The 24,631-nt window shown below is 42.5% G+C and overlaps 1 protein-coding gene across 9 annotated transcripts in view; it reads left to right on the top strand.

The window, feature by feature from the left end:
• The window catches only part of HERC1 (HECT and RLD domain containing E3 ubiquitin protein ligase family member 1), a 230,383-nt gene that overhangs the window by 165,020 nt on the left and 40,732 nt on the right, over nt 1-24,631 (top strand). For 7 of the 9 annotated variants that reach the window (XM_077471309.1, XM_077471313.1, XM_077471314.1 and 4 more), the window contains 17 exons: nt 1,497-1,613; nt 1,958-2,168; nt 3,603-3,727; nt 5,268-5,488; nt 6,707-6,975; nt 10,433-10,485; nt 11,467-11,667; nt 11,841-12,015; nt 12,342-12,615; nt 15,567-15,780; nt 15,937-16,142; nt 17,259-17,386; nt 19,399-19,511; nt 19,672-19,872; nt 20,614-20,744; nt 21,511-21,710; nt 23,594-23,705. In XM_077471309.1, coding sequence (XP_077327435.1) covers nt 1,497-1,613; nt 1,958-2,168; nt 3,603-3,727; nt 5,268-5,488; nt 6,707-6,975; nt 10,433-10,485; nt 11,467-11,667; nt 11,841-12,015; nt 12,342-12,615; nt 15,567-15,780; nt 15,937-16,142; nt 17,259-17,386; nt 19,399-19,511; nt 19,672-19,872; nt 20,614-20,744; nt 21,511-21,710; nt 23,594-23,705 — 2,951 coding nt within the window. The remainder of the gene's footprint in view (nt 1-1,496; nt 1,614-1,957; nt 2,169-3,602; nt 3,728-5,267; nt 5,489-6,706; nt 6,976-10,432; nt 10,486-11,466; nt 11,668-11,840; nt 12,016-12,341; nt 12,616-15,566; nt 15,781-15,936; nt 16,143-17,258; nt 17,387-19,398; nt 19,512-19,671; nt 19,873-20,613; nt 20,745-21,510; nt 21,711-23,593; nt 23,706-24,631) is intronic. The other 2 variants (XM_077471316.1, XM_077471312.1) reach the window with 1 other exon arrangement.

Here is a 24,631-nt window from a genome sequence, read left to right as displayed (position 1 = left end):
CAAGAGGATGCTGGCCACAGGGCACAAGGCAGGGTACAGGGGTATGCTGGGCACAAGGCAGCGTACAGGAGGATTCTGGGCACAACAAGGCCTGGGTAAATCAGGAAGCTGGGCACAAGGCAGGGTACAGGAGGATGCTGGGAACAGGGCACAAGGCAGGGTACGGGAGGATGCTGGGCACAAACGGAGGGAGACAACAGGAAGTAGGATTAAATCTACCCATAGGAAGGGAAAGTCAATCCTGTAATGGGGAAATGGGTGTCTCCACTGAAGGTTTATCACCAGTGGTGGCCAGTCCATTAGGGGCGCCCGGGCGCTGCCCCCTCTCTCCTCTCCAACCCCTATATGCAGTGGATAGATTCATGGCTGCCCCCTATTCGCGTGTCCGCCCCCTTTCAGGGTACCAGGCACATGAATTACAGCGGCCAGAGTAGTCTTTTTTTTTTTTTTTTTTTTTTTTTTTTAAGCACCCAATTAGAGCCATAGGCTTCAAAATAGCGTGGGCTCGGGTTGCAGAGCATGCGCCCTGAGCCCACCCAGGTGTGTTGCAACAGCGAATGAATATTCGCTGTTGCAACACTGATCCTCCTCCCGGCCAATTGGGAATTGGGTGTGGTACCCGTCACCCGATTAGCTGACAGTGCAGGCGATCCTAGTGGATGCCTTGCAAGGAGGAGAGAAGAGACGCACACATTTTTTGGGGGCTGGAGTTGCACTTAAATGTACCTGTTCCAACTTGCATCCAAATTCAACTTAAGAACAAACCTACAGGACTGATCTTGTTTGTTACCTGGGGACTGCCTTGTAAGCTGGAAATGAGCAAACCTGTCAGATTTCCTTAACTTCAAAGCAATCAAATATCACTTCTCCAGCGCTTACGGTAAAAGAAAATTCTATAAATACATTATGTAAAATAGCTGCTGCTATAATAAAGATAATGTTGATCCTACTCCTGGCCAATCACGAAAGCGGGTCTTGACACCGTTACGGGTTTGGCTGAAAGGACAGGCGATCCTATTGGATGCCTAGGAGGAGGGAGAAGACGAACAACTGAAGCCACCATGATGCAGAAGAGGACACAGGAGCTGCTGTTATCCCCCCGGACCTGGAGCCCTGCCCGCCCACAAACCTATTGGGCAAGTACCGACCTACCTAGAGCTGGGGGGGAGGGTCTGGTTTGATTGCTGCTGTACCCCCACAACAAAAACCACTGGCCTAAATAGTGACCTACCTATATTTAACCCTACAAAGTGCCTTATACCTAAGTGGTGTCATTCCCTGTGAATATATTGTCTTTAGTACAGTTTAAACAGCTTTATTCAGGAAAAGCTGTAAGTAAATGCATCATTCCAACTACTCATGTATAATTAATTAATATTTTCTTCCAAAAGATATAGTATGCTTATAATTTAACATTTTTAATTTGTTTTGTATTTTTGTTTTCTTTTTTTGATTATTTATTTTATTTATTTATTTTTTAATGTTTGTCACCACAGCTTTGTCAGACCCCAGCAGCCGCCTATCCACTTCCCCTCCCCCTCCTGCTGTGGTTGTGCCTCTTCTAGAAATGGGATTCTCCATCAGACAGATCAAAAAAGCCATGGAAGCTACTGGTAATTGTTTTTTTCTGCCTTGAATCTCTTACCCACCGCAGACCACACTGTGCCTGCAAGATCTGATTAGCAAACCACCACAAAGGACACACACAGGTTACTTTTAAAATGTTTGTGTTATAGAATACTTGAAGGCTATCAGTATATCAGAATTACTGTTAAAAGCATAAGGGACATAAAATGTTCTAAATGTGATCAGATGCTTTTCGATGACAGACATATATTTACAATATTGAACCCCGTTCTTGGTTACATTGTTGGTTGCTGACTCTGCTTGTTAATACAGGTATTGGTTTGGTTTGTCATTTTTTTTATTGTGTTCTTTGCACATGGTTACCTTCTAGGTGCAAGAGAGGCTGACCCGCAGAACATCACTGTACTGGCCATGTGGATGATAGAACATCCAGATGATGAAGAGAGATATTCAGGGAGGCCCAATGAGCAGTGCCAAGGAGACGCTGTTTCTGGAGCTGGGGGTAAATCCAATGATGTGGTTTTCACAGGAGACATTTCCTCCACTGACAACCCAGAGCTGGAAGAGTGCTTTTGTGAGAGGTATGTACAGGATATTTAATGAGCCACGGCACAGAAAGTCTCTGGTTCATAAACAAATCTGCTTTGATTAATGTTTTCTGAATAAAGACAAATCTCATACTCTTATGGTACACTTTATGTTTACTAGCTTGACCATAGGTGTAGCTAAAAACTTGAAGGCCACAATGCATGTTTTGGACTTTCTACACTTTGCACTTTACTGCCACTCTGCAGTGTTTAAAGTGGAGTTCCACCCAAAAATGAAACTTCCGCTTTAAGCACTCCTCGCCCCCTTGGCATGTCATTTTTTGGGGGTTGGGAGTGGGGGTTTCGTTGGGAGGGGGACTTCTTGTCCCACTTCCTCCTTCTGCCCAGGGACCGCCAAGGCGACTCCTCCTTTCGCCTTAGGCGGCCCCCCTCTTGGCGATCTCCTGGGACACGTGACAGGTCTCAGGTGATCGCCTGTCCACTCCGGGAGTGTATCGCGACTCGTTCATGCGCCCTGCGTGCCCGACCGTGAACCCGAAAGCTGTCACGGCCAGGTGCCCAGAGTGGCAATGGAGGCGCTGGCAGAGAGGAGAGACTCTCTGTTCGGCCACATCGCTGGACCGTGGAACACATAAGTGTCTCTTAAAAGTCAACAACTACACTTTTTGTAGCTGCTGACTTTTAATAAACATATAAAAAGCCTGTAACTCCGCTTTAAGTACCTACAGCAGTTAAAACAACAGTTCTCTGCACTCGGTTGTGTGGTATGTCTAATGCACGAGCTTCCATGTCAGTGCATGCTTCAGAGCTGTAAATTTATATAGAACGTGTAAAGATAGGATTATGGAAGATGCTGTTGCTAATGTGTTATGGAGGGTACGAACACTGGGGCCTGGTTTTGGTGGTACCACCTGGTGAGTCACTGACCTGGAACAAGTATGCAAGATAGGAGTTTAGAATCGTCAGACTTCATTAGCTTAATGCTTGTTTGTCTTTGACTCAGTAGGTAGTAAAACAAGGTCGAGTTGACAACCCTAGAAAGTACAAAACAAGCCATCATTGTCCCTTCCTATACCTCTGTGCTCAAAGATTCATTATAACCACTATAGTCTACCCCTTCCATGAAGGAATAAAGTGTTGTGTTGTCACAGCTGTGAGTGCAGCCTCTACCCCACTTATCAGATTGGGTCAGTGCAGGATCGTATTTGCAATAGATTCTAAGCACAGATGGAAAGAATCACCAACTTGTGGGGTGAAATAGAAATGGTTTCACAGGTGGTGCATGTCTACAACTACATAATTTATTCTGGTTGCCTTAACTCATTGGAAAAAAATTTGTACATGGCTGATTTACTAGTAAAAAATGTCTAAAACAAGTTCCCTTTGTTAATCAACATGTGAATTCAGATCTTTAGATATAATATTAAGAGTTTAAGAATTTATAATATCATTAACATCCATTTGCAGCCCAGACAGCATGGAACAGGCAGAAAATGCAGGAGCCAGCAGTGGAAACCAGAGTAGAGGGAGGTCTACAGTTACTAAAAGACAGAAGTTTGATTTGGCAGCAAGGACACTGTTGGCAAGGGCAGGTAAGTCATTGTTCATTGTGCCTATTGGCTATTTTTTTAGGTATTTATATAGCACTGACAATATATGCAGTGCTTTACATACACAGTAAGCATTCACATCAGTCCCTGTCCTCAAGGAGCTTACAATCTAAGGTCCTTAACTCACATTTGTATACATACTAGACAGGAATTAATTAACCAACAAGCATGTCTTTGGAGTGTGTGAGGAAATCCACTCGGGCACAGGGAGAGCATGCAAACTCCAGGCAGGTAGTGTTGTGGTTTGGATGCTGGCAGGCAGAAGTGCTGACCACTAAGCTACTGTGCTATATGCCTTTCCAATAGGAGGGTGAACAGAATAACTTTTAGATTGCAAGCTCTAATGAACAGGGCCCTCCGATTCCTCCTGTATTGAATTGTATTATAACTGTACTGTCTTCCCTCATGTTGTAAAGCGCTGTGCAAACTGTTGGTGCTATATACAGCAGTAACTCACTGCATGAGTGCTAATGCTTTCTCCTGGTTATTTGAAGTAGCGCAGTAATGTGAAAGTGCAAAGAACAATTTTTTACATAAATAATTTAGTCTTAGGATGGGTTCAGTGAGCTCCAGCAGGTGTAATTCAAAACGCTGGGGGATCACCTTGTTAAATATGTTATGTTAAATATCTACGTATTTAAGATGTACTCTCTCTACCGCAAGCAAATTATTTTGTTTGTAATAAATCAGTTCGCAGAGCTCACTACACAAGTTCAAATATTGCTAACTTAAAGTAATTGTAAAGGCAGAAGGTTTTTTTATCTTAATGCATTCTATGTAATAGGATAAAAAGCCTTCTGTGTGCATCAGCCCCCTAATACTTACCTGAGCCCCATCTAGATCCATCGATGTAGGAGTGTCTTGGCTGCCCGGGACTCCCCTCCTTTTTGGCTAAGACAGCAGTGTGGCGCCATTGGCTCCCGCTGCTGTCAAAGTCAGTCAGCCAATGAGAGAAAGGGGGCCAGGCCACGGCTCTGTGTCTGAATAGACACGGGAAGCTGTAGCTCGGTTCGGGTGCCCCCATAGCAAGCTGCTTGCTGTGGGGGCACTCAACAGGAGGGAGGAGCCAGAAGCACTGAAGAGGGACCCGAAAAGAGGAGGATCCGGGCTGCTCTGTGCAAATCCACTGCAACAGAGCAGGTAAGTATAACATGTTTGTTATTTTTAACTGGAAAAAAAGGAGACTTTAGTTTCCCTTTAAGGTTGCTAGTTACTTCAGTTAGGTGTGTAAGGAGGGCAGAAACAGGAGCCCTATGAGATAAACATTTATGAGAAAATAAGGCCTATGGCAGTTAGATGCCCGTGTCGAAACCTAATCAATATTTATGTAATTTTAAAATAGGGCAGCCATTGCCCTATGATGTGATTGGAGATGATCAAGGTTTATAAACGTAACTATCTCCAATTAAATGAGGTGGGTGGATAAAGTATAGTTTCCAGTTCTGCATATCATATATTTCTGAGACTTTTATAATCCTAAATTCTAACTTCCTCCTCCATTTTGCAACTTTTTTCTGGTCAGCTGGTTTGTACCGCACTGTCCAAGCTCATCGCAACCAAGGTCGAAGAGATGGTGTGTCCCTGCAGCAGGAGCCTGGAGCCTTGTATGACCTAAATTTGGATGAGGAGCTTGAGATCGACCTTGATGATGAAGCCATGGAGGCAATGTTCGGACAGGAGTTAGCCAGCGATAATGATATTCTGGGAATGTGGATCCCAGAGGTACTGGACTGGCCAACATGGGTGTGTGACAGCAGCTGGAGCTGCTTCCATCTCTGCTCTAATCCCTCACCCCTCGCTTTACTCCCCAACATGAGATGAAGAGCATCGATGCATGCAGCTTCCAGCTAGAGAATTTAAATGCTATTTATAAGCCTGAACTATATTGGTACAGTAAAACCTTGGATTGTGAGCATAATTTGTTTCGGAAACATGCTTGTAATCCAGAGCACTCGTATATCAAAGTGAATTTCCCCATAAGAAATAATGGAAACGTCCACAACCATTTATTCCTAGGTCTTTCAGTTTATAGTCCATATAAAAATATTATAGCATTGTGATGGGTTGTGTAACCATAAAATGTCCATCCACAAATGGCAGCCTCCACAAGAAAATTAGAAGCAAAATCCAGCAGGAGCTACAGCATATAAAAAAGATGGGTGCCTCTAAGTGTAGCAATACGGTTACATTTATTGAAGGTACGGTACAACATTTAGCAACTCACATGGTTGATTAAAACAGGCACATCTAAGTATGCAGGCATCTGGGGTAAGGCTGTCTACATAGACCATCCTCCACACCGCCAGCGCTCACCGATGTTAGTCTGCAATCGTGACCAGGACGACTACCCTGAAAGCAAGGCTTGAATCGATTGTGGAGCGCAGAGTGGAAGGGATGACGTCAATGGAGGGGCAGAGGACAGTATGTGGACAGCTTTACCCTGGATTCCTGCATACTTAGATGTGCCTGTTTTAATCCTCAACCATGTGAGTTGCTAAATGTTGTACTTTCATTAAATGTAACCATATTTCTACACTTAGAGGCACCTCTCTTCACTTTTATACTCGGTTGTGACATGACACTACTTGTGTATCGAGTCAAAATGTATTTGTTTTGTCTTGCAAAACGCTCTCCAACCAAGATTTTACTGTGCAAGCAATAATATGCATACTAATATTTTTGGGCTTTAGTAATAAACAATGACCTTGGTTCCATGAACATTAAGAAAAAAAATATACTAATATCTACTATATAAGCATAGTAAACAGCATTTCTCCTAATCTCAGCATGCCAGTTGACATAACCCTTTTCTTGTATGTATTGCTCGTATTGTGTATGTCATGCAAAATGCTGCTGAATCTCAGACCTAGTAATGTGCATGTTCTGCTGAACTATTCCCAACCTTATGTCTTGAGCTGTGGTTTACATGCTCACAATTGAAATAGTTTGTTTCCTTTACAGCATGTGTGTGAAACAGATGAACGAGAGGAGGTAGTTATCTGTGAGCTATGTGAGGCAAGTGTGCTCAGTTTTAATCAACACATGAAGAGGTACCACCCAGGCTGTGGACATAGTGCCAACCGCCAGGGGTACCGCAGCAATGGCTCCTATGTTGATGGCTGGTTCGGTGGAGAGTGTGGCAGCGGGAATCCCTATTACCTGTTATGTGGCAGCTGCCGGGAGAAGTACCTTGGCCTGAAGAGCAAGCGCAAGACAACTGCTTCAGAAAAGTGAGTATCTAAACTGCCAGATTTCTCTTGCATATTGTGCACTATACTGTCCTTAAAGGGGATCTTTGATCATTCGTTACACCTGATACAAATCAGTAGGTCTTATATCACCATAACCAAATCACATTAGAATTTTGAGTAAAAAAGTTCCTCTGTTTTGTTGATAAATGGGGGAAAAACTCTTGTTGCCAGGCAGCTTTGATTATATACAGTGGTGTGAAAAAGTGTTTGCCCCCTTCCTCATTTCCTGTTCCTTTGCATGTTTGTCACACTTAAGTGTTTCGGAACATCAAACCAATTTAAACAATAGTCAAGGACAACACAAATAAACACAAAATGCAATTTGTAAATGAAGTTGTTTATTATTAATGGTTAAAAAAAAATCCAAACCATCATGGCCCTGTGTGAAAAAGTGATTGCCCCCCTTGTTAAAACATACTATAACTGTGGTTGTCCACACCTGAGTTCAATTTCTCTAGCCACACCCAGGCCTGATTATTGCCACACCTGTTCACAATCAAGGCATCACTTAAATAGGAGCTGCTTGACACAGTAAGGTCCACCAGAAGATCCTTAAAAGCTACACATCATGCCGAGACCCAAAGAAATTCAGGAACAATTGAGAAAGAAAGTAATTGAGATCTATCAGTCTGGAAAGGGTTATAAAGCCATTTCCAAAGCTTTGGGAATCCAGCGAACCACAGTGAGAGCCATTATCCACAAATGGCGAAGACATGGAACAGTGGTGAACCTTCCCAGGAGTGGCCGGTCGCCCAAAATTACCCCAAGAGCGCAGCGACGACTCATCCAAGAGGTCACAAAAGACCCCACAACAACGTCCAAGGAACTGCAGGCCTCACTTGCCTCAGTTAAGGTCAGCGTTCATGCCTCCACCATCAGGAAAAGACTGGGCAAAAATGGCCTGCATGGCAGAGTTCCAAGGAGAAAACCACTGCTGAGCAAAAAGAACATCAAAGCTCGTCTCAATTTCTCCACAACACATCTTGATGATCCCCAAGACTTTTGGGACAACATTCTGTGGACCGATGAGACAAAAGTGGAACACTTTGGAAGGTGTGTGTCCAAGTATATCTGGCATAGAAGGAACACTGCATTTCATAAAAAGAACATTATACCAACAGTAAAATATGGTGGTGGTAGTGTGATGGTCTGGGGCTGTTTTGCTGCTTCAGGACCTGGAAGACTTGCCGTGATAAAAGGAACTATGAATTCTGCTGTCTACCAAGAGATCCTGAAGGAGAATGTCCAACCATCTGTTCGTGTACTCAAGCTGAAACGAACTTGGGTTCTGCAGCAGGACAATGATCCTAAACACACCAGCAAGTCCACCACCGAATGGCTGAAGAAAAACAAAATGAAGACTTTGGAGTGGCCTAGCCAAAGTCCTGACCTGAATCCTATTGCGATGTTGTGGTATGACCTTAAAAAGGGCGTTCATGCTCGAAAACCCTCTAATGTAACTGAATTAGGACAATTCTGCAAAGATGAGTGGGCCAAAATTCCTCCAGGACGCTGTAAAAGCCTCATTGCACGTTATCGCAAACGCTTGGTTGCAGTTGTTGCTGCTAAGGGTGGCCCAACCAGTTATTAGGTTTAGGGGGCAATCACTTTTTCACACAGGGCCATGATGGTTTGGATTTTTTTTCACCTTTAATAATAAACACCTTCATTTACAAATTGCATTTTGTGTTTACTTGTGTTGTCCTTGACTATTGTTTAAATTGGTTTGATGTTCCGAAACACTTAAGTGTGACAAACATGCAAAGGAACAGGAAATGAGGAAGGGGGCAAACACTTTTTCACACCACTGTAATTGCTAGTTATAGACCCTAGTTCCTCTTTAAAAAAACATAAATAATATTGTATTAGGGAACTAAGAAGTAATAGTGGACACCTCCCGTGCAAAATGTTTTTAGTAGTAGTAATAGAAATAATTGCTGTTTTTTTTAGGGCCATATCACACTAGCGATACTGTGGCTGGCAAATTCTGCAGTGCTTCATCCAACAAGGAGAGAGCACCATAGGAACAGTTGAGTGCTCACCTTGGCAGTTTTTTTGCTGAAGGGTTGCTGCTGGTGATGGGATGACTAATGTAACATGGCCCTAATTTCTAAGTTGTTGGTACTTACTGTTGCCTGGCCCTTTTAGATCCATGTGTAAGATAGCATCGTTCACCTTTAGGAATATGTTACATTTACATGTTACACCTGTATTGAGGGTGTAACATGTTCCTAAGCCCCCCTCTCCCGTGACAGCATGCATGTGTTCTTCTCCCCGGCACAGGGATCTGTGGATAAATAAACTGCAAATCCCGTCTGCCACTGCTGCAGACAGGCTTGTAGTTCTCAGTGGACCACGAATGTGGTAATCAGTGTCCTCCTAGTCCATTGACACTTCTCCAGGTTATTTACTGAATATCTGTATAGAAATGCGGAGCAGAGAGCAGAAGGAAGTGAATGCAGGAGTGATTGATCATGGGTGCTATGCTTTGCAGGCTCCAATGGACAAAATTATAAATGCACGTTATTTTATAATTTTTTTTCTTAAAGGTGAACTTCGCTTTTAAAGTAGAATTCCATGTTTAAAATGGCCCGAACAAACTATTTCCATTAAATAAATATGTGGCCACTCAGAAGATGAATGCCTTCCAATCCTGTGATAAATGGGCATGTCACACTGCCACCTAAATCGCCAAAATGCAACAGCTACTTTTTCTTATAAAAATTGCTTCCTCAAGGACTAAACTGCCACAGAATCAAAATCGCTAGAGAGGGAGCAGCAGTTGAGCTGGCTTGGGCACTAAGGGAAGAATGCCATGGAGAAAGCAAAGTGAGATTTAGCATTCCTGTGCTGGCGTGTTGTCACTGGTAACAGAATTGCTAGCGCAGGACAGGACTTTGATTGACTGGGATTTCTATGGGGTACCACCAACTTTAACATCTTAAGCACACAGCTTTGTATGAGCCATGGTTTTTCTTTGTGGCTGGGAGCCTATGGTTCCTGGAGATAGGAGTGGGGCTGATGAGCATCTGCATTGAACAGACATGTATCTGTGGGAAACACACACAGAAGTATCGGACACTGAAGGTTCCAGTGACAGCTGTATCTCTGGGAGTGAAGTCTGAATTCAACAGAGTCTGCAGTCTGGCAACATACTATACTACAGGTAAGTATTAAAGCATATCACCCATACTGCTATTGGAAGGCATTCTTCTGATGTCTATATTGGATACATTTCCTACTAGGTATTTGGAAATAAACTTTTTAGCAACTTTTCTTTGTGTGCTTTTACTCACTTCATGTTTAGATACATTGGATTTTCACAGCCTGTGTCGTCTTATTTCATCGGAGTACATTTGGTTAATACTATTCTATGAACTATCACAGCAGACGTGTAGTAGGGTAAGGTTTTTGATGGAAATACTTTATGCTTCAGGTACAAAGGACATGCCCCCGATCTGATTGGCAAGCAAGACAGTGTGTATGAAGGTAAATAAATATTGGATTTATATAAAACGTAAGCATCAAAGGGGTTGTTAAGCCACTCTAACATGCTTTATATTATCCTCTGTCTTTTAATGCAGTGTGACCCCGTGTGTGTGATTTAAAAAAAAAAAGTATATTCCTTATTTCTGAGTGGCGATCGTGTGACCGGCCGGCTCTCTCCATTCCCTATCTGACAGCTGCTTCTGGCGGGGCCGAGATTCCCCCACTGATGTCCGTCAGGAAGAGAGAGCCGTTCGGTCACCTGAGTGCTAATCGGCGCTCAGAAATAATGTATACTGCGTTTAAAAAAAAAAAAACACACACGGGGGCATACTGCGTTAAGAGACAGCGCTGATAGTATATAAAGGTACATCATGGTATTCCAGCAGCGGGGGGGGCGGGGGGGGGGGTGGAGTAACACCGCTCCAGGTGATGCTAATAATGCTAATACCTTCCTTAATGATCAAGTGCAGGTCCAGTCTGTGATCTGGGTAACTGATGCAGGAGACAAAACGATTGACCGCATGCCAAGAATAAGTGAAATTGCTTTATTGGTATAAAAACATCTAACGTGAGAAACCATCAAGGTTCACAGCATCATGACAGCACAGAGGGGAGCATGGTTGACGCATTTCACAAATTTATTCGCTCTCTCCCATCCTCATAGAGGAGGACAGGAAAGCTGCGGATGATGGAGGCACGTAAACCGACCATGGTGTCATGGCTCAGTGGCTATGATGAACCGTGGTCAGTTTACAGAGGGGAGGGTATAAACTGGCAGGATCAGCCAGGTATTTCAGGGGATACAGGGGGCCAAATTACACAGCAAAAGCACTATGCTGTTATTCATGCTTTAAAGGGATGGGATCCTTTTTTTTTTTTTTTTTTTTTTTTTTTAGGTTCTAGAAAAGATCTATGTTGAATATAATGAAGTGATTATATGCTTTTACTGTTGATTTTAACCTTTCATTAATCTATATACAGAAGACTGGGACATGTTGGATGTTGATGAGGATGAGAAACTCACTGGAGAAGAAGAATTTGAACTACTAGCTGGACCCCTTGGCCTCAATGACCGGAGGATTGTACCTGAACCAGTGCAGTTTCCAGACAGTGACCCACTGGGGGCTTCTGTAGCCATGGTAACAGCCACCAACAGCATGGAGGAAACACTAATGCAAATAGGTACCTTGGGATACGGGTTGAAATCACCTTTTATTTTTCCAGTGGGAAGCAGGCATAATTCTTGATGGGTGCTGTCTGTGCTTTGGTGAAAATGTTAGTGTCCAAAAATATTTTGTTGCTGGTGTCCTTCGCTTTTACTGTTGCCACTTATTCATTTCTCATTTGCCTTCCAGGCTGCCAAGGAGCTTTAGAGAAGAGCTCATCAGGCCGGATAACACTAGGAGAGCAGGCAGCAGCTCTTGTAAACCCGCATGATCGTGTGATGGCATTACGAAGAGTAATATCTGCTGCCCAGGTCCTGCTGGCACGTACCATGGTGATGCGTGCCCTTTCACTGCTGTCTGTTAGGTGTGTTATTTTACTTTCCTGTGATTGGTATGTTGCTTGTATTGATAAATAAGTGAGGGTACATATAAGATGGATGACACGGATGGGAATTATTTCTAGCAGTGAGGGGAGAGGAGATTTCTGGAGACATTTTACTATAAGAGGCCTCAAAAGTTTCTGTGGGTTTCCATTGTGCATGCACATTAAAAAATGAACCAAAATTACATGAATTGTTCTGATTTACTTTTTTTTCTGTAATAGATTTTTAGTATTGCACTTCCCACAAAGTTAGTTTCACCTGTGATGTCGGTCTGTATGAATACATCATGTTTTCATTTCTCCTCCAGTGGGTCCAGTTGCAGTCTTGCTGCGGGTCTGGAGTCCCTTGGCTTAACTGACATCCGCACTTTGGTGCGCCTCATGTGCTTGGCTGCTGCAGGTAGAGCTGGCCTTTCCACCAGTCCATCCAACACTTTGACTAGTTCTGCTGATCGCTCTCGTGGTCTACACACCAAGACCAGCAAACCCATCTCTTGCCTAGCATACTTGAGTACAGCTGTTGGCTGCCTGGCGTCCAGCACTCCTAGTGCAGCTCGACTCCTTGTTCAACTTTGTACCCAGGTCAGTTATTTTCGGATTTACCTTTATCTCCTACTAAGTTGTTTTTGTGTTTACCTTTTATGTGTTGGTGCAAATAAAAAAAAGTTGAGACCAGTGGTGGAAAAACCAATGCTGAATTCAAAAGCCAGTAAGCTAGGAGAATTGGGAACCCATGAAGATATAAATATAAAAGCAGCTGTTTCTGATGGTTTTTAACCACTTCATAACCAGCAACGTACCAGTACATTGCTGGGCTTCAAGTAGTTATACCAGGATGATGCCTGCAGCTTCAGGTTTTTTAGGGAATCCCATTGGCTCTGAAGAAGAGGGTTATCCCTCGAAACGCGTTAGCCAGCACTAACACCACCTGGTCTTCAGGCTATGCCAGCTCTCCACACCTGACCTGAGAGTGACTGCTTGCATTAGCATGCACTGTGTTATGCCTCTATACTACATTTGTATGTGAGTACAACCATTGTTGTTTTCATTTGGAATTTACAGTTATTTCGACCAACTACTCTACTTCAGCTTATCATGCGGAAAAAAACTACTCCACCCCGGTCATGTCTGATGCAAGCATGATATGTCTTCTCATCATCAGAGAGTATGGGGGATCATATCATCTAAAATGCAGATACCACCCATTCACTCACACACTCCTCTTTGGTTCAGTAATAGTTTACCTGAACTACTGACAATCCCAGACCCCAGTCTATGGGCAAACCATGGTGTAGTAATACCTACATCAAGTTATGACCTCTACTGGACTTAAAACCTTTCAACAGCTAAAAGAGGAATTCTCGCTCCCTAATCAGTTGTTGTTGAGGTACTTCCAACTCAGGCACGCACTACAAACCCAATTTCATGATGGACAGCCTTCTTTGACTACCCCTTCTATCCTGGATATTATATTGGACACGGAATCTACTAAATTGATTTCCTCACTATATACAATAATACACCTTCCTTATGTGACAAAATTTGCTTATGTGGTTAAAACAAAATGGGAAATGGACCTTGATGATTGGCATGAAATACTAGAAACTGCAAAACTAGTCTCCCCTAGAATACCTGACCGATTGACACAACTATACATTATACATCGAGCGTAACCCCCCCCCCCATAAAATTGCCCGATTTCAATTGACTCACAACCCACTATGTCTACTGTGCGAATCTCCCCCCAGTACTTTTTTTCACCTACCATGGCCTTGTCTGCTAATTCAGACATTTTGGCTTCATGTGGTTCGATTTTTACATGACATGGGCTCTCCTGTTACTCTAGACCCCAAACTATGCTTATTAGGCCTTATATCGAATGACGAATTAGACCAATCCCTGGGAGTATTTGTGAGAGAAACGTACTATATGGCCAGAAAGACCATAGCTAAGGTCATGCAAGCCACGCCTCTAACCTTTTCAAGCTTGGCTGAAAGAGGTTAACAATGCACTCCTACATAAAAAATGTATCTACGAGCATAGAGGATGTGTAAGTACTTAAAAAAAAATTGGGATAGATGGTTTTCCCAATCTTTTGGATCATATGTACTTCCTACGTTTTTTTTAACGTCTTCTTCTTTAATAAAGAAGTTTTTTGACAAAAAAAAGCATACCCCTTATAACAGTATTCAGGCCTCATGGTTGGCTGCTCAGGCCTAAGCACTGTCACATGTGGGAGGTGTGCTTCCCCTTATAGCCAGAAGCACCGCACTGTTAAAGCAATAGAGCGAGAGCTCCATTAAGGGAGATTTACTAAAACGAGTGCACACGGAATTTGGTTCAGCTGTGCATAGTAACCAATCGGCTTCTAAGCTTGTTCAATTAAGGTTTGACAAGGCTGGGTTTACACGTGTGCGATGAGGCAATCGGCGCAATTCCAGTGTGGGTTTTCGCATTGCATGTCACTCCACACTGCCCTCTGCGTACCGCTGCGGGTCAATGTAAAGTTAATGACACCCTAGATCAGTTTGCAGATTACAATGCAAACTGTGAAATGGTAGAAGAATCCGATTCCAGTGCAGACCAAAAAAGGGTCCTGTACCATTTTGGTCTGACTGCAAAACAATTTCAGCCATACAAACTGTATGACTTAATTTGCATCGCACAGACATCGCACGTGATCTGCACAACAATGCAGTGCGAATTACATGCAATGTCTGTGTTTGCACCAGTGTGAACCCAGCCTAAAAACCTAGAAGCTGATTGGTTACTATGCACAGGTGCACAAGATTCTGTGTGCACCAGTTTTAGTAAATCTCCCCCATGGTCTCTTTGAGCAAGAACCATAGCCTAAAACTGAGAACCTAAGTTTCTTATCCAGATTAGGGAAATTGTATTGATGTTTGCCTATGTGTTATTTTACACCATCTATTCTTAAAAGTACTTTCCTATAACATTTTTAGCACAGTTTGGAAGACATTTCTGAAAGAAGCAATTCATGTCCTTTAAGAAGCTGTAAAGTCGGAAGGTTTTTTTTATCTTAATGCATACTGTGTATTAAGATAAACAGCCTTCTGTGTGCAGCGGCCCCCCTAATACTTACCTGAGCCCCATCTCTGTCCAGCGATGTCCACGAGTGTCTCAGCTGTGCAAGACTCTCCCTACTGATTGGCTGAGACACAGCAGTGGTGCCATTGGCTACCGCTGCTGTCAATCAAAGTCAGTCAGCCAATCAGGAGAGAGAGGGGGTGTGGCCGGGCCGCAGCTTTTTGTCTGAATGGACACACAGAGCTGTTACTCGCCGCAGGTGGCCCCATAGCAAGCTGCTTGCTGTGGGGGCACTGACCAGGAGCACAGAAGAGGGACCTGAGGAGAGGCGTATCCAGGCTGTTCTGTGCAAATCAAGGTAAGTATAATATGTTTGTTATTTTTATTGAAAGATAAATTAGACTTTGCAATCAATTTAACTTTGTCTGTTGTAAAACTTGAGTTTCTTTGTGTTCCAGTTAAAGTCTTTTTGTTCTGTTCTACAGAATTTGATATCTGCAGCAACTGGAGTGAATTTAACAACGGTGGATGACCCAGTGCAAAGGAAATTCTTGCCTAGTTTTTTGCGTGGAATTGCAGAAGAAAATAAACTTGTTACTTCACCCAACTTTGTGGTAACACAAGCACTGGTTGCACTTCTTGCAGACAAGGGGGCTAAACTGCGACCCAATTATGACAAAGCAGAAATGGAGAAGAGAGGTAAGAGAGGCTGTTAGATACTGTATAGTAAAAAGTTTTTCAACACCACAAACCTAAAATTTATGATTTTTTTTTTTTTGCCTTGCCTAGATGCATCAAATGTTGGTGGTCTTTACACTTACTTAATTTATATTGATTTCACCTGTTCTACTTTAGGTCCTTTAGAACTGGCTAATGCTCTGGCTGCATGTTGCCTTTCTTCCCGGCTGTCCTCTCAACACCGCCAATGGGCTGCGCAGCAGTTAGTACGTACACTTGCTGCTCATGATCGGGACAATCAGACTGCACCACAGACTCTTGCAGATATGGCTGGAGACTTGCGGAAATGTTCTTTCACCAAACTGGAGGCACATCAGAGCAGGGTGAATTTTTAATTTTCTTCACCAAGATCAGTTACTAGGTGCTGTTTCTCTGGGCGATTGATTGGGAAGTATAGTGTAGATTTTTTTTTTTAAGGGTGTAACTTGACATTGTCACGGAAGAAATATGGGGGCTGCCGTTGCTGGCCTCCTTCTTTTTAAATGCTTGTGGAAAGGCTGCATCTGAATTGAGCACTTTTAATTTAGAGACTTGGAATAAGTATGCTGTACACAAGCATCAGAAAAGCTTCTGGATTTCATATCTCTATACCTGTTCTATGTCAGGGACTCAGACAGCATTGAAGTCAAAGCATTAGCACTGCATCCAAGAAGCTGACATTTTCAAAGGAGAGTGCAATAATTGTGGTCTCCATCATTCTCTAATGAAAGTCTCTTTTAAGGGTATTATGAAGTGTCTAGTGTATAGATTTATTTTATTTTTTTCCCTGATTGTAAGTGTAACCAGTCCCCATAGTAATCAGCTTTTAATATTGCCTACTGGTGTCAATTTCCTAACATTACAGAAATGCCTTTTAAATCAAAATACCTGTGTGGGAAGCATCAAAATTGCTGTTTGCTACAATCTAGTTCCAAGGCAGTAATGCCATTCACAGTGCAGCTGATTGGTTTCTGTTTCAATGTTACAGAGCAATTATACACCCTGGGAGTCAGATAATTTTTATTTATTTCAGGTACTTGTATAGGGCCATCAATTTACACAGCACTTTACATATAAATTGAACATTCACATCAGCCCCTGCCCTCAAGGAGCTTACAACCTAATGTTCCTAACACATTCATACATACTAGGGCCAATTTAGACAGGATCTGATTAACCTACCAGCATGTCTTTTAGAGTGTGGGAGGAAATACCCGGAGGAAGCCCACGGAGGCACAGGGAGAACATGCAAACTCCAGGCACATGGTGTTGTGGTTTGGATTCGAACCTGCAACCCTTTTTGTTGCTAGGTGAAAGTGGTAACCACTACACCACTGTGCTGCCGAATATGGCAGCTTCCATCTGAATCTGCTAACAGATATTTTTGTGCTATAACACAATTGCAGTTTACAGTATAATTTTTATGTAGGCTTGAAAATTTTATGTAACTCTGTTTTCAGGTGATCACCTCTGTGTGGAGCAGTAAGAAAGTGTTACTAGCCACTAGTGGAAGTGATGGGACTGTCAGAGTGTGGAATGTGTCTAGAAACCAGTATTCCCTCCAGCAGACATGCGTTTTCCAAAAACCGTAAGTAGCTTCTTTCAATGTTTTTTGTTCTGTTAAACGTATGACTACGAGATGAGTTTTTCAGTTCTATTCTCACAAATGGGAACTTATGTTCTGGGATGTAAAAAAAAATAAAGTAAAAAATCAATAACCTAAATCTAATATTCAGCACCTGTTCCAGCAGTCACCAGATTGTATAGTATTGCCATTTGCTGGATAAATACAGCCTGCTGGCTCCTTCCCAAGTTAAGGTAGGGGCAGAGAAGCTGTTGGGACCAGCATCCTCTAGTGCTAGTGCAACAGGAGGGAGCACTGTCCTGTTCTGGAACATGCGCAGTATGTGCTCCCTCCTGTCGCAGCTGCTGAGCTCATAGACAACAGGAGAGAGTACACACTGCTGACTCCAACAGCTTCTCTCCCTCCCTAAAAATACCATGAGATGGAGCTCACAGGCTGCAGGGGATTTTAAGAAACTTCTTATAAATGTAGTTTTGGACTACGTTCTTTAAACTTAATGGAAGCCCTGGCTGAAAGTTAGGTTTAGCATGCTGTGCTGCTATACCCATACGGGACAGCATAATGTGCTTTTTGGTAAAGCTGACACTTCACATGTGCTGCTGAAAGTTCATAAAAAACTGAGGATTTTTTATCACTGTAGACATGAGTGATCATGCATAAACACTGGTGTATACTTCAGTTAGAAATAAGGCTCAATATAAACTTAAAGGAGAAGTACAGCAAAAAGCCTGTTTGGCTGTATTTCTCCTGGGGATCACAGGAGTGCAGTTCATTCTGCACCCCTGTGACCGATTTTTCAAGATCGTGACAATGAAGTGGGGATCCGACCCCACGTCTGGTCCAGCACCCGACTCAGCCTCTCAGTGAGCCACTGAGAGCCTAAGCCAGCCACTCCCGCCCCCTCCACAGCCCAGCGATCCCATGAGTGTGGGGGGCAGACCAGAGAGCTGTGAGAGCCGAGCGATTTGCTAGGCTCTCAATGTTAGAGGCACCGGGGGACAGATACAGCGTCAAACCGATGCTGCATTCACCTAGGCAAGTATGATTCTGAAGAGAAAAAAAAAACGTACATCTTTTAGATAATAACACAACTTTCAGTTGTATACTTCAATTGGAAATGACAATGGTGACCAACCTGTAGCCTGAGCTCCACATGCAGCCCTTTTGTGTATGAGGTGCGGCCCTCAGACTTCAGCAATCTGTAGTGGGAACATTGATTAGGGGTAATAGCTTTGATCTCTGCTAGCCTCATGTAACATGTTCCCACTTTCGTATTATCTTTTGCAGCATGTCGCCAAGCATGTGCATCGTCTCTGACTATGATTTCCTCCATTGGGTCTGTAGTCCGGGGGTATTTGTTTATTTTTTTTTATATCCAGGGTATATTTTTTTAGGCCAATTTCATTTAACAGAGCTCTAGTGTTGTCTAGCCTCTTTTTTACCTTATCTGGGGGGTCTTTTTGAGTTATCGAGTATAGTTTGCCATAATAATCTTGGAAAACCCACACAATATCTGGGGTTAAGTATACCCGTTACCAGTTTGTATACATTCAATAAAATTAGCCCTAGTTTTCTTTTTTTAACATTTTGGATAAAAAAAAATGTTTGGGTCTGTAGTCTAGCAGTCCTCTCATACATGACACATATATCTGAGGATATCAGGCCCCCATATCTATCTCATAGGTTGAAAACCACAGCCCTATAAACTAGGCATTTTTGCCTTTAAGTTCAAACCTTTTACTGCAACCATGACAAATAGCATCTTCTTTGTTACTGTGGGTAGCACCTCCATTTTCACAAAGCTTACAAGGCCGGAGTGAGTATACATTTACCATCGGTGATGTGGCAAGTGATAAAGTAGCAGGGGTCGGCAGATGAATGCACAATGCAGGAGCATGTTAATGCACATTTCTAGCAACATGCCATCCACATTTGTTAGGGTCTGGAGTTGTATCCAGCTTTAAAAGCAATATATAGAAAAAATATAAACAGGATTTTTTTTCTCTTTTTATTAGAGAGGGAACCCCAGAGGAACCAGATCCATCCTTGTCTCCTGTGTGTTGGAGTGTTAGTGGGCGTTATCTGGCCGGAGCCCTGGAAAAGACGATCAACATCTGGCAAGTCAATGGTATCAGTTTAGCCATCCATCTTCTATATATCCATCTTATATTTTGTGTCTGTTTATTAAACTGGAGGTTGATTCTGAAGGATATTCTCCTATGTTTTAGACCAGACATTTCCCTTTTAATACTGTTACTATAATATAATGTGTGACCCTTTTTCTTTAGGTGGAAAAGGACTTGTGGACACTCAGCCTCACTGGGTCTCCTGCATAGTGTGGCCTGAGCATAGTCCTGGGGAAGGATGGGCTAGTGACCAGCCAGAATCTTTGTTGGTGGGTCGTGTTGATGGAACTTTGGGGCTAATTGAAGTGACCGATGCCATCAGCATGCGCCGTGTGGAACTGGAGCACTGTTACAGGAAAGAAGGTATGTAAAAATATGTACATTGAAAATTGCATTGAATGGAATAGTATGATCACTTGGAGTTCTTGGGCACAGCAAACCAGAATGTCCTGTTAAGGTGCCATCCAAAGTTGCATGACAAGTCGCACAAGTGTGAATGGAGCTTAAAAGCTTGAACTTTGTGCATGAACAACCCCTATACATCAGTTAAGGACTTTGTTCATAATTTCTGCTGTGCAACTTGGCTAAATTGAACTTAGCAGGGCATATATATAAAACCGCAAATGGGGCATTTACCAAATGTTCAGTGTGGATGAATCTTTCTGGTTAATACTTTTTAATAAACAATGAATGAATTATCATTAGTGAAAGTTTAATAACTCTCATATTCACTGCTTTATAAATATGTCTTTAAGACATTCTATTTACTATACAATTATCTTCTAATTATTGGCTTCGCTATGATGATCAGTATTAAAGTGATTGTAAATGGTAAAAAAAAATGTATACTTACCTGCTCTGTGCAATGGTTTTGCACAAAGCAGTCCTGATCCTCCTCTTCGTTGGATCTAGATTGACCGCAGGTAAGTATTAGGGGGCTGCTGCACACAGAAGGTTTTTTATCTTATTGCATAGAATGTATTAAAATAAAAAGAAAACCCTCTCCCCTTTTCAACCATTTTAGGGTAAAAAAAAACACCTGCCTTTACAACTACTTTTATAGAATCTGATGTATGTGTTTTTTTTTTTGTTTTTTTTTTACAGTGGCTGTTACCTGCATTACTTGGTTTAGTGAAGACCGACCATTTGCTGTTGGTTTTGCTGATGGAAAGTTACTAATTGGACACAAGGAGCCAGAAGAGAAAGGAGGAATGGTTCTTATTGATGCACACAAGGTAAAATGTGCACAGTTGTCACTTAAAGTGGTATTAAACCCAAAAGCATTTATTACTTTGCAGCTTACCAGTTCTTAGATGCAGTGGCTCTTTTTTAGGCTTTCATTTCCTTATTTTCACCTGGTGATCTGCCAGTAAATGTGATTTTCCAAAAGAACAAACTCTCTTGCATATGTAGCAGGGATGAGTGTGCCCCTGTGCTCCTTCATCCAGATTGGTTGCACTGTAATACGTACTGGCCAGATCACCAGGTGAAAATAGAAAAAAAGACTAAAGAAGAAAACAAATGCTACCAACACATCCAAGGATTGGAAGCTGCGATATATATTAAATTATTAGTTTTGGTTTTAATAATGCTTTAAGCTGGTCATACACTGTACGAATTTCCAAAATGTGCTCAGTGAGTGGTCCTGTTGGAAATCCCTATTGAAAAATTAAAGGAGCCAGGTGCAAATTGTCAGACAAAAAGTGGCTGCATCCAATCAGATTTAACAGCCAGCTGCAGTGGGAGATTTCTCCATACAGCATCAATAGAGGAATCTTCAAATTTCTTTTTTTTTTTGGGGGGGGGCGTTCGGCCTGTAGGCTGAACAAAAAATTATTCCTATATGGCCAGCCTAAGATATTTTTTTTCTTTTATTATTATTTTTTTTTTAAAGTAATCTAAACTGTGTTCATTAGTTTACATGTAAAGGCTTCAATATTTACAAAAGTTCATATGTGCCATGACACCATCAATGCAATAAATTCAATTCTTGTTTTTTAGGAGATGTTTGTGAGTGTAAAATGGGATCCATCAGGTGAACTGCTACTTACCTGTGCTAAAGAGGACACTGTTAAGATATGGGGAAACACAGGTGGCAGCTGGAAAACACTCTACAACCTCCCACACCCATCATATGTCAACACAGTAGCCTGGTGTGTGTTGCCTGGGAAAGCTGACAGCCCACAGCTAATGCTTGGAACGTGAGTGTCTTTTGCACTGCTAATTCATGTTTACATGCATTACTAGTATAGATCCCTTGAGCCTTTTACTGACTCCTGAAAGAATCTGTTAAATTTAAATGTCTGACGTTTGCATGTGTTTGTGGCCTGCATTTTTTATATCTATCCAAATGATTTTTGCATGGTCTTAAAATAAATATTACATAGAAAGCGCTGTAAAGGCCGCTTTAAAGTATAAGGTCACTGACAGACTCAACCAGGACAGGGGCTTTTGGAGGGGGACTGCAGGGTGGCCTCTTGTCTACTGACTATGAGCCCTGGCTTTTCCTAGATACATTTTTAGGGCCTCTATTCCCAAACCAACGACTGCTTTAAATTGTGATACTCAGAGCAGATGTTAATATCAGCTCAAAGAAACCTGGTTCTGGGGTCTCCAGATATAATTTATTTAAGGTGTTATGTCAAAGCGGTTGTAGACCGAGGAAAAAAAAAAACTGCAAGACAAAGGCATAATGTGCTAGTATGCATTTCATACTAGCATATTATGAATGACTCACTTTAGAAGGAAGCCCTCTGAGAAGCACCCAGTCCTCGCTGAGAAGGCTGACATCTTCTCCTGTCCTTTTTTCTGGGATTGTGGGCTCCGGCGTTGTGAGTGGCCAGGGCCGTAATTATGTCACTCCCGCACATGCGCGCCAGAGCACTCGGTTTCGGCAAGAAGCTCTGATGTCCCGGTATGCCGAAACCTCAGAGCACTTGTGCGGCTGATGTCAGCGGCTGCATGCAGGGTGAATATCTCCTAAACTGTGCAGGTTTAGGAGATATTGATTTTACCTGCAGGTAAGCCTTATTATAGGCTTACCTGTAGGTAAAAAAAATAACAAAGCAAGATTTATAACTGCTTTAAGTGTTTGTCCCATTGTGTGCCGCCTAGGTGTGCATCCCCCTTGTTAGTTGAGTCACCTATTGTTTCTGTCTGTCTGATTGGAGATGAAATCAATATTGTGACCACTGTACCTTGTTATTAAACCATTGTTGGATGTTATGTGTTCCTGTTGATTGGCTTACTTAGATTGTTTGTTTGCAGCTGCTATGTTAATTATATTCCTGATTACAGTTTGTATTGTTAGGGTAATGTGATCAGGCCCTACCCAGTCCTGTGTGCTATATTAATTCTGTGTGAGATTTCAATAAAGTGAGTTCCAGTTCCAGAGTACCTAAGCTAGTGTTGTCTGGATTTTTGGGTGCTATGCATTATTCAGCTATAATACCTGGTTCCTGGGTCCTGACTGGAGGAAGCTATATCTTGACAGAAGCACCCAAGCTGGGTTCTGGACGGTTCCGTCACAGTCACTTATTCTTTTATGCCCCTCTTCCCCAGACTTGCTTAGCATAGCTTTACTTTCCTAAAGCAGTGCGGTCTGGAGAACTTTATTATGAGACTTGTCAGATACTGCACAGTCTGACTGCAATCATTAGTAATCCTCGCACTGTGCAGCAGCATGCTCGCTGTAGGCTCCATCCAATGTGCTAACCAGCCAACCTGTCAGACTGCCAATAGGGTTTACAAAGAAATTAACGGAGCAATGATGTACATTTGTCAATACAGCTGGGAGGAGTCGGATGACAGCATCTTATAGGTAAATAGTATAAGCTATTCTCTGCCTCTTGGTGTAAGGAGGCAGAGTCAAAATGAATAGTTGCACTTATTCCTCACAGAAAACTCTATTTGCTTGTAAAAAAAAAGGATATTTTTTCTTTGATTTTAGCTAAATTGAGTTCTGTTTGTAGGCCTGATACTAAGCCTGAATTCTGCCCTTCCGGCTATACACTACCTTGCTGAAACTATCTATTTGGTTTGAAAACAGCAATATTTATTGTTTACATATTGTGTTCGATTTTAGGGGTTGTCAGAATGGTTTGGTATGTGTATGGACCGTTCCACAAGCCTCTCTAGAAACCGTTCCGTTCAAATCGGCATCACAAGAAGGATGGAGGGAACACTCATCTTGTAAGGTAAGTGATCACACTGCTGGATAGTCCTTATGCAAAATAGACAAGTCTATTGGCTTTTATGCCTTCTGAGCGCCATTATTGCTAAAAAGCCATGCTCTAAACTCGTTTCATTCTGTAAATCCTATAACTGGAATTAAAGCCCAAATCCATGCACTTAAAAAATTATCAAAAACAAACAAAATATCCCAGCTCACTTACCAGCTAGCCTGCAACAAAACCAAATTGACCCTGTCTACCAGTTCACGTTAAAAACAAGGGGTTTAGTCACACACATTTGCAAACATATGTGTAAGCCGCAGTGGCCACGTCCCAGCACCCCAGTGTACTGTATTTACACTGGGGTGCTGTGGCGCACATACTGTATCTAGCAGTGGATAGAATAAGACAGGGCTCAACAAAACCCGGGCGCCAGGTCGCATTGGCGACTAGAAATAGCGACCTCGCGCCTGGGGCAGCACAGCTGGGGGTATCCTGTCTCTGTGGACCCCCCCAGCGTGATCGCGTCGGGCCGTTCCGCCGGCGGCCGAAAATTTAGGCCGCGGCTTTGAGGCCTTCTGCGGTCCTATGATTCCTTATGGAATCTGGCGCCCTCTTGTGGTCGCCGTTGGTATGACAAACCAGCAATGCTAATGACTGTTTTATATTACCTGCCTCTTCTTCCCTTTATTTATAACCCCCTAAACATTATATATATTTTTTATTCTAACACCCTAGAGAATAAAATGGTGGTTGTTGCAATACTGTCTGTCACACCGTATTTGTGCAGCGGACTTACAAGCGCACTTTTGTTGGGAAAAATAATTTAGTTAATAAAAAAATAAGACAACAGTAAAGTTAGCCCAATTATTTTTTATATTGTGAAAGATAATGTTACGCCGAGTAAATTGATACCCAACATGTCACGCTTCAAAATTGCACCCGCTCAT

The sequence above is a fragment of the Lithobates pipiens genome, unplaced genomic scaffold (assembly GCF_037356315.1).
Source record: "Lithobates pipiens isolate NorthernLeopardFrog02 unplaced genomic scaffold, aLitPip1_a1.2 Scaffold_8, whole genome shotgun sequence".
Lineage (NCBI taxonomy): Eukaryota > Metazoa > Chordata > Amphibia > Anura > Ranidae > Lithobates > Lithobates pipiens.
Note: the sequence above shows the minus strand (reverse complement) of the source record. Positions and strands in the feature narration are given on the sequence as shown.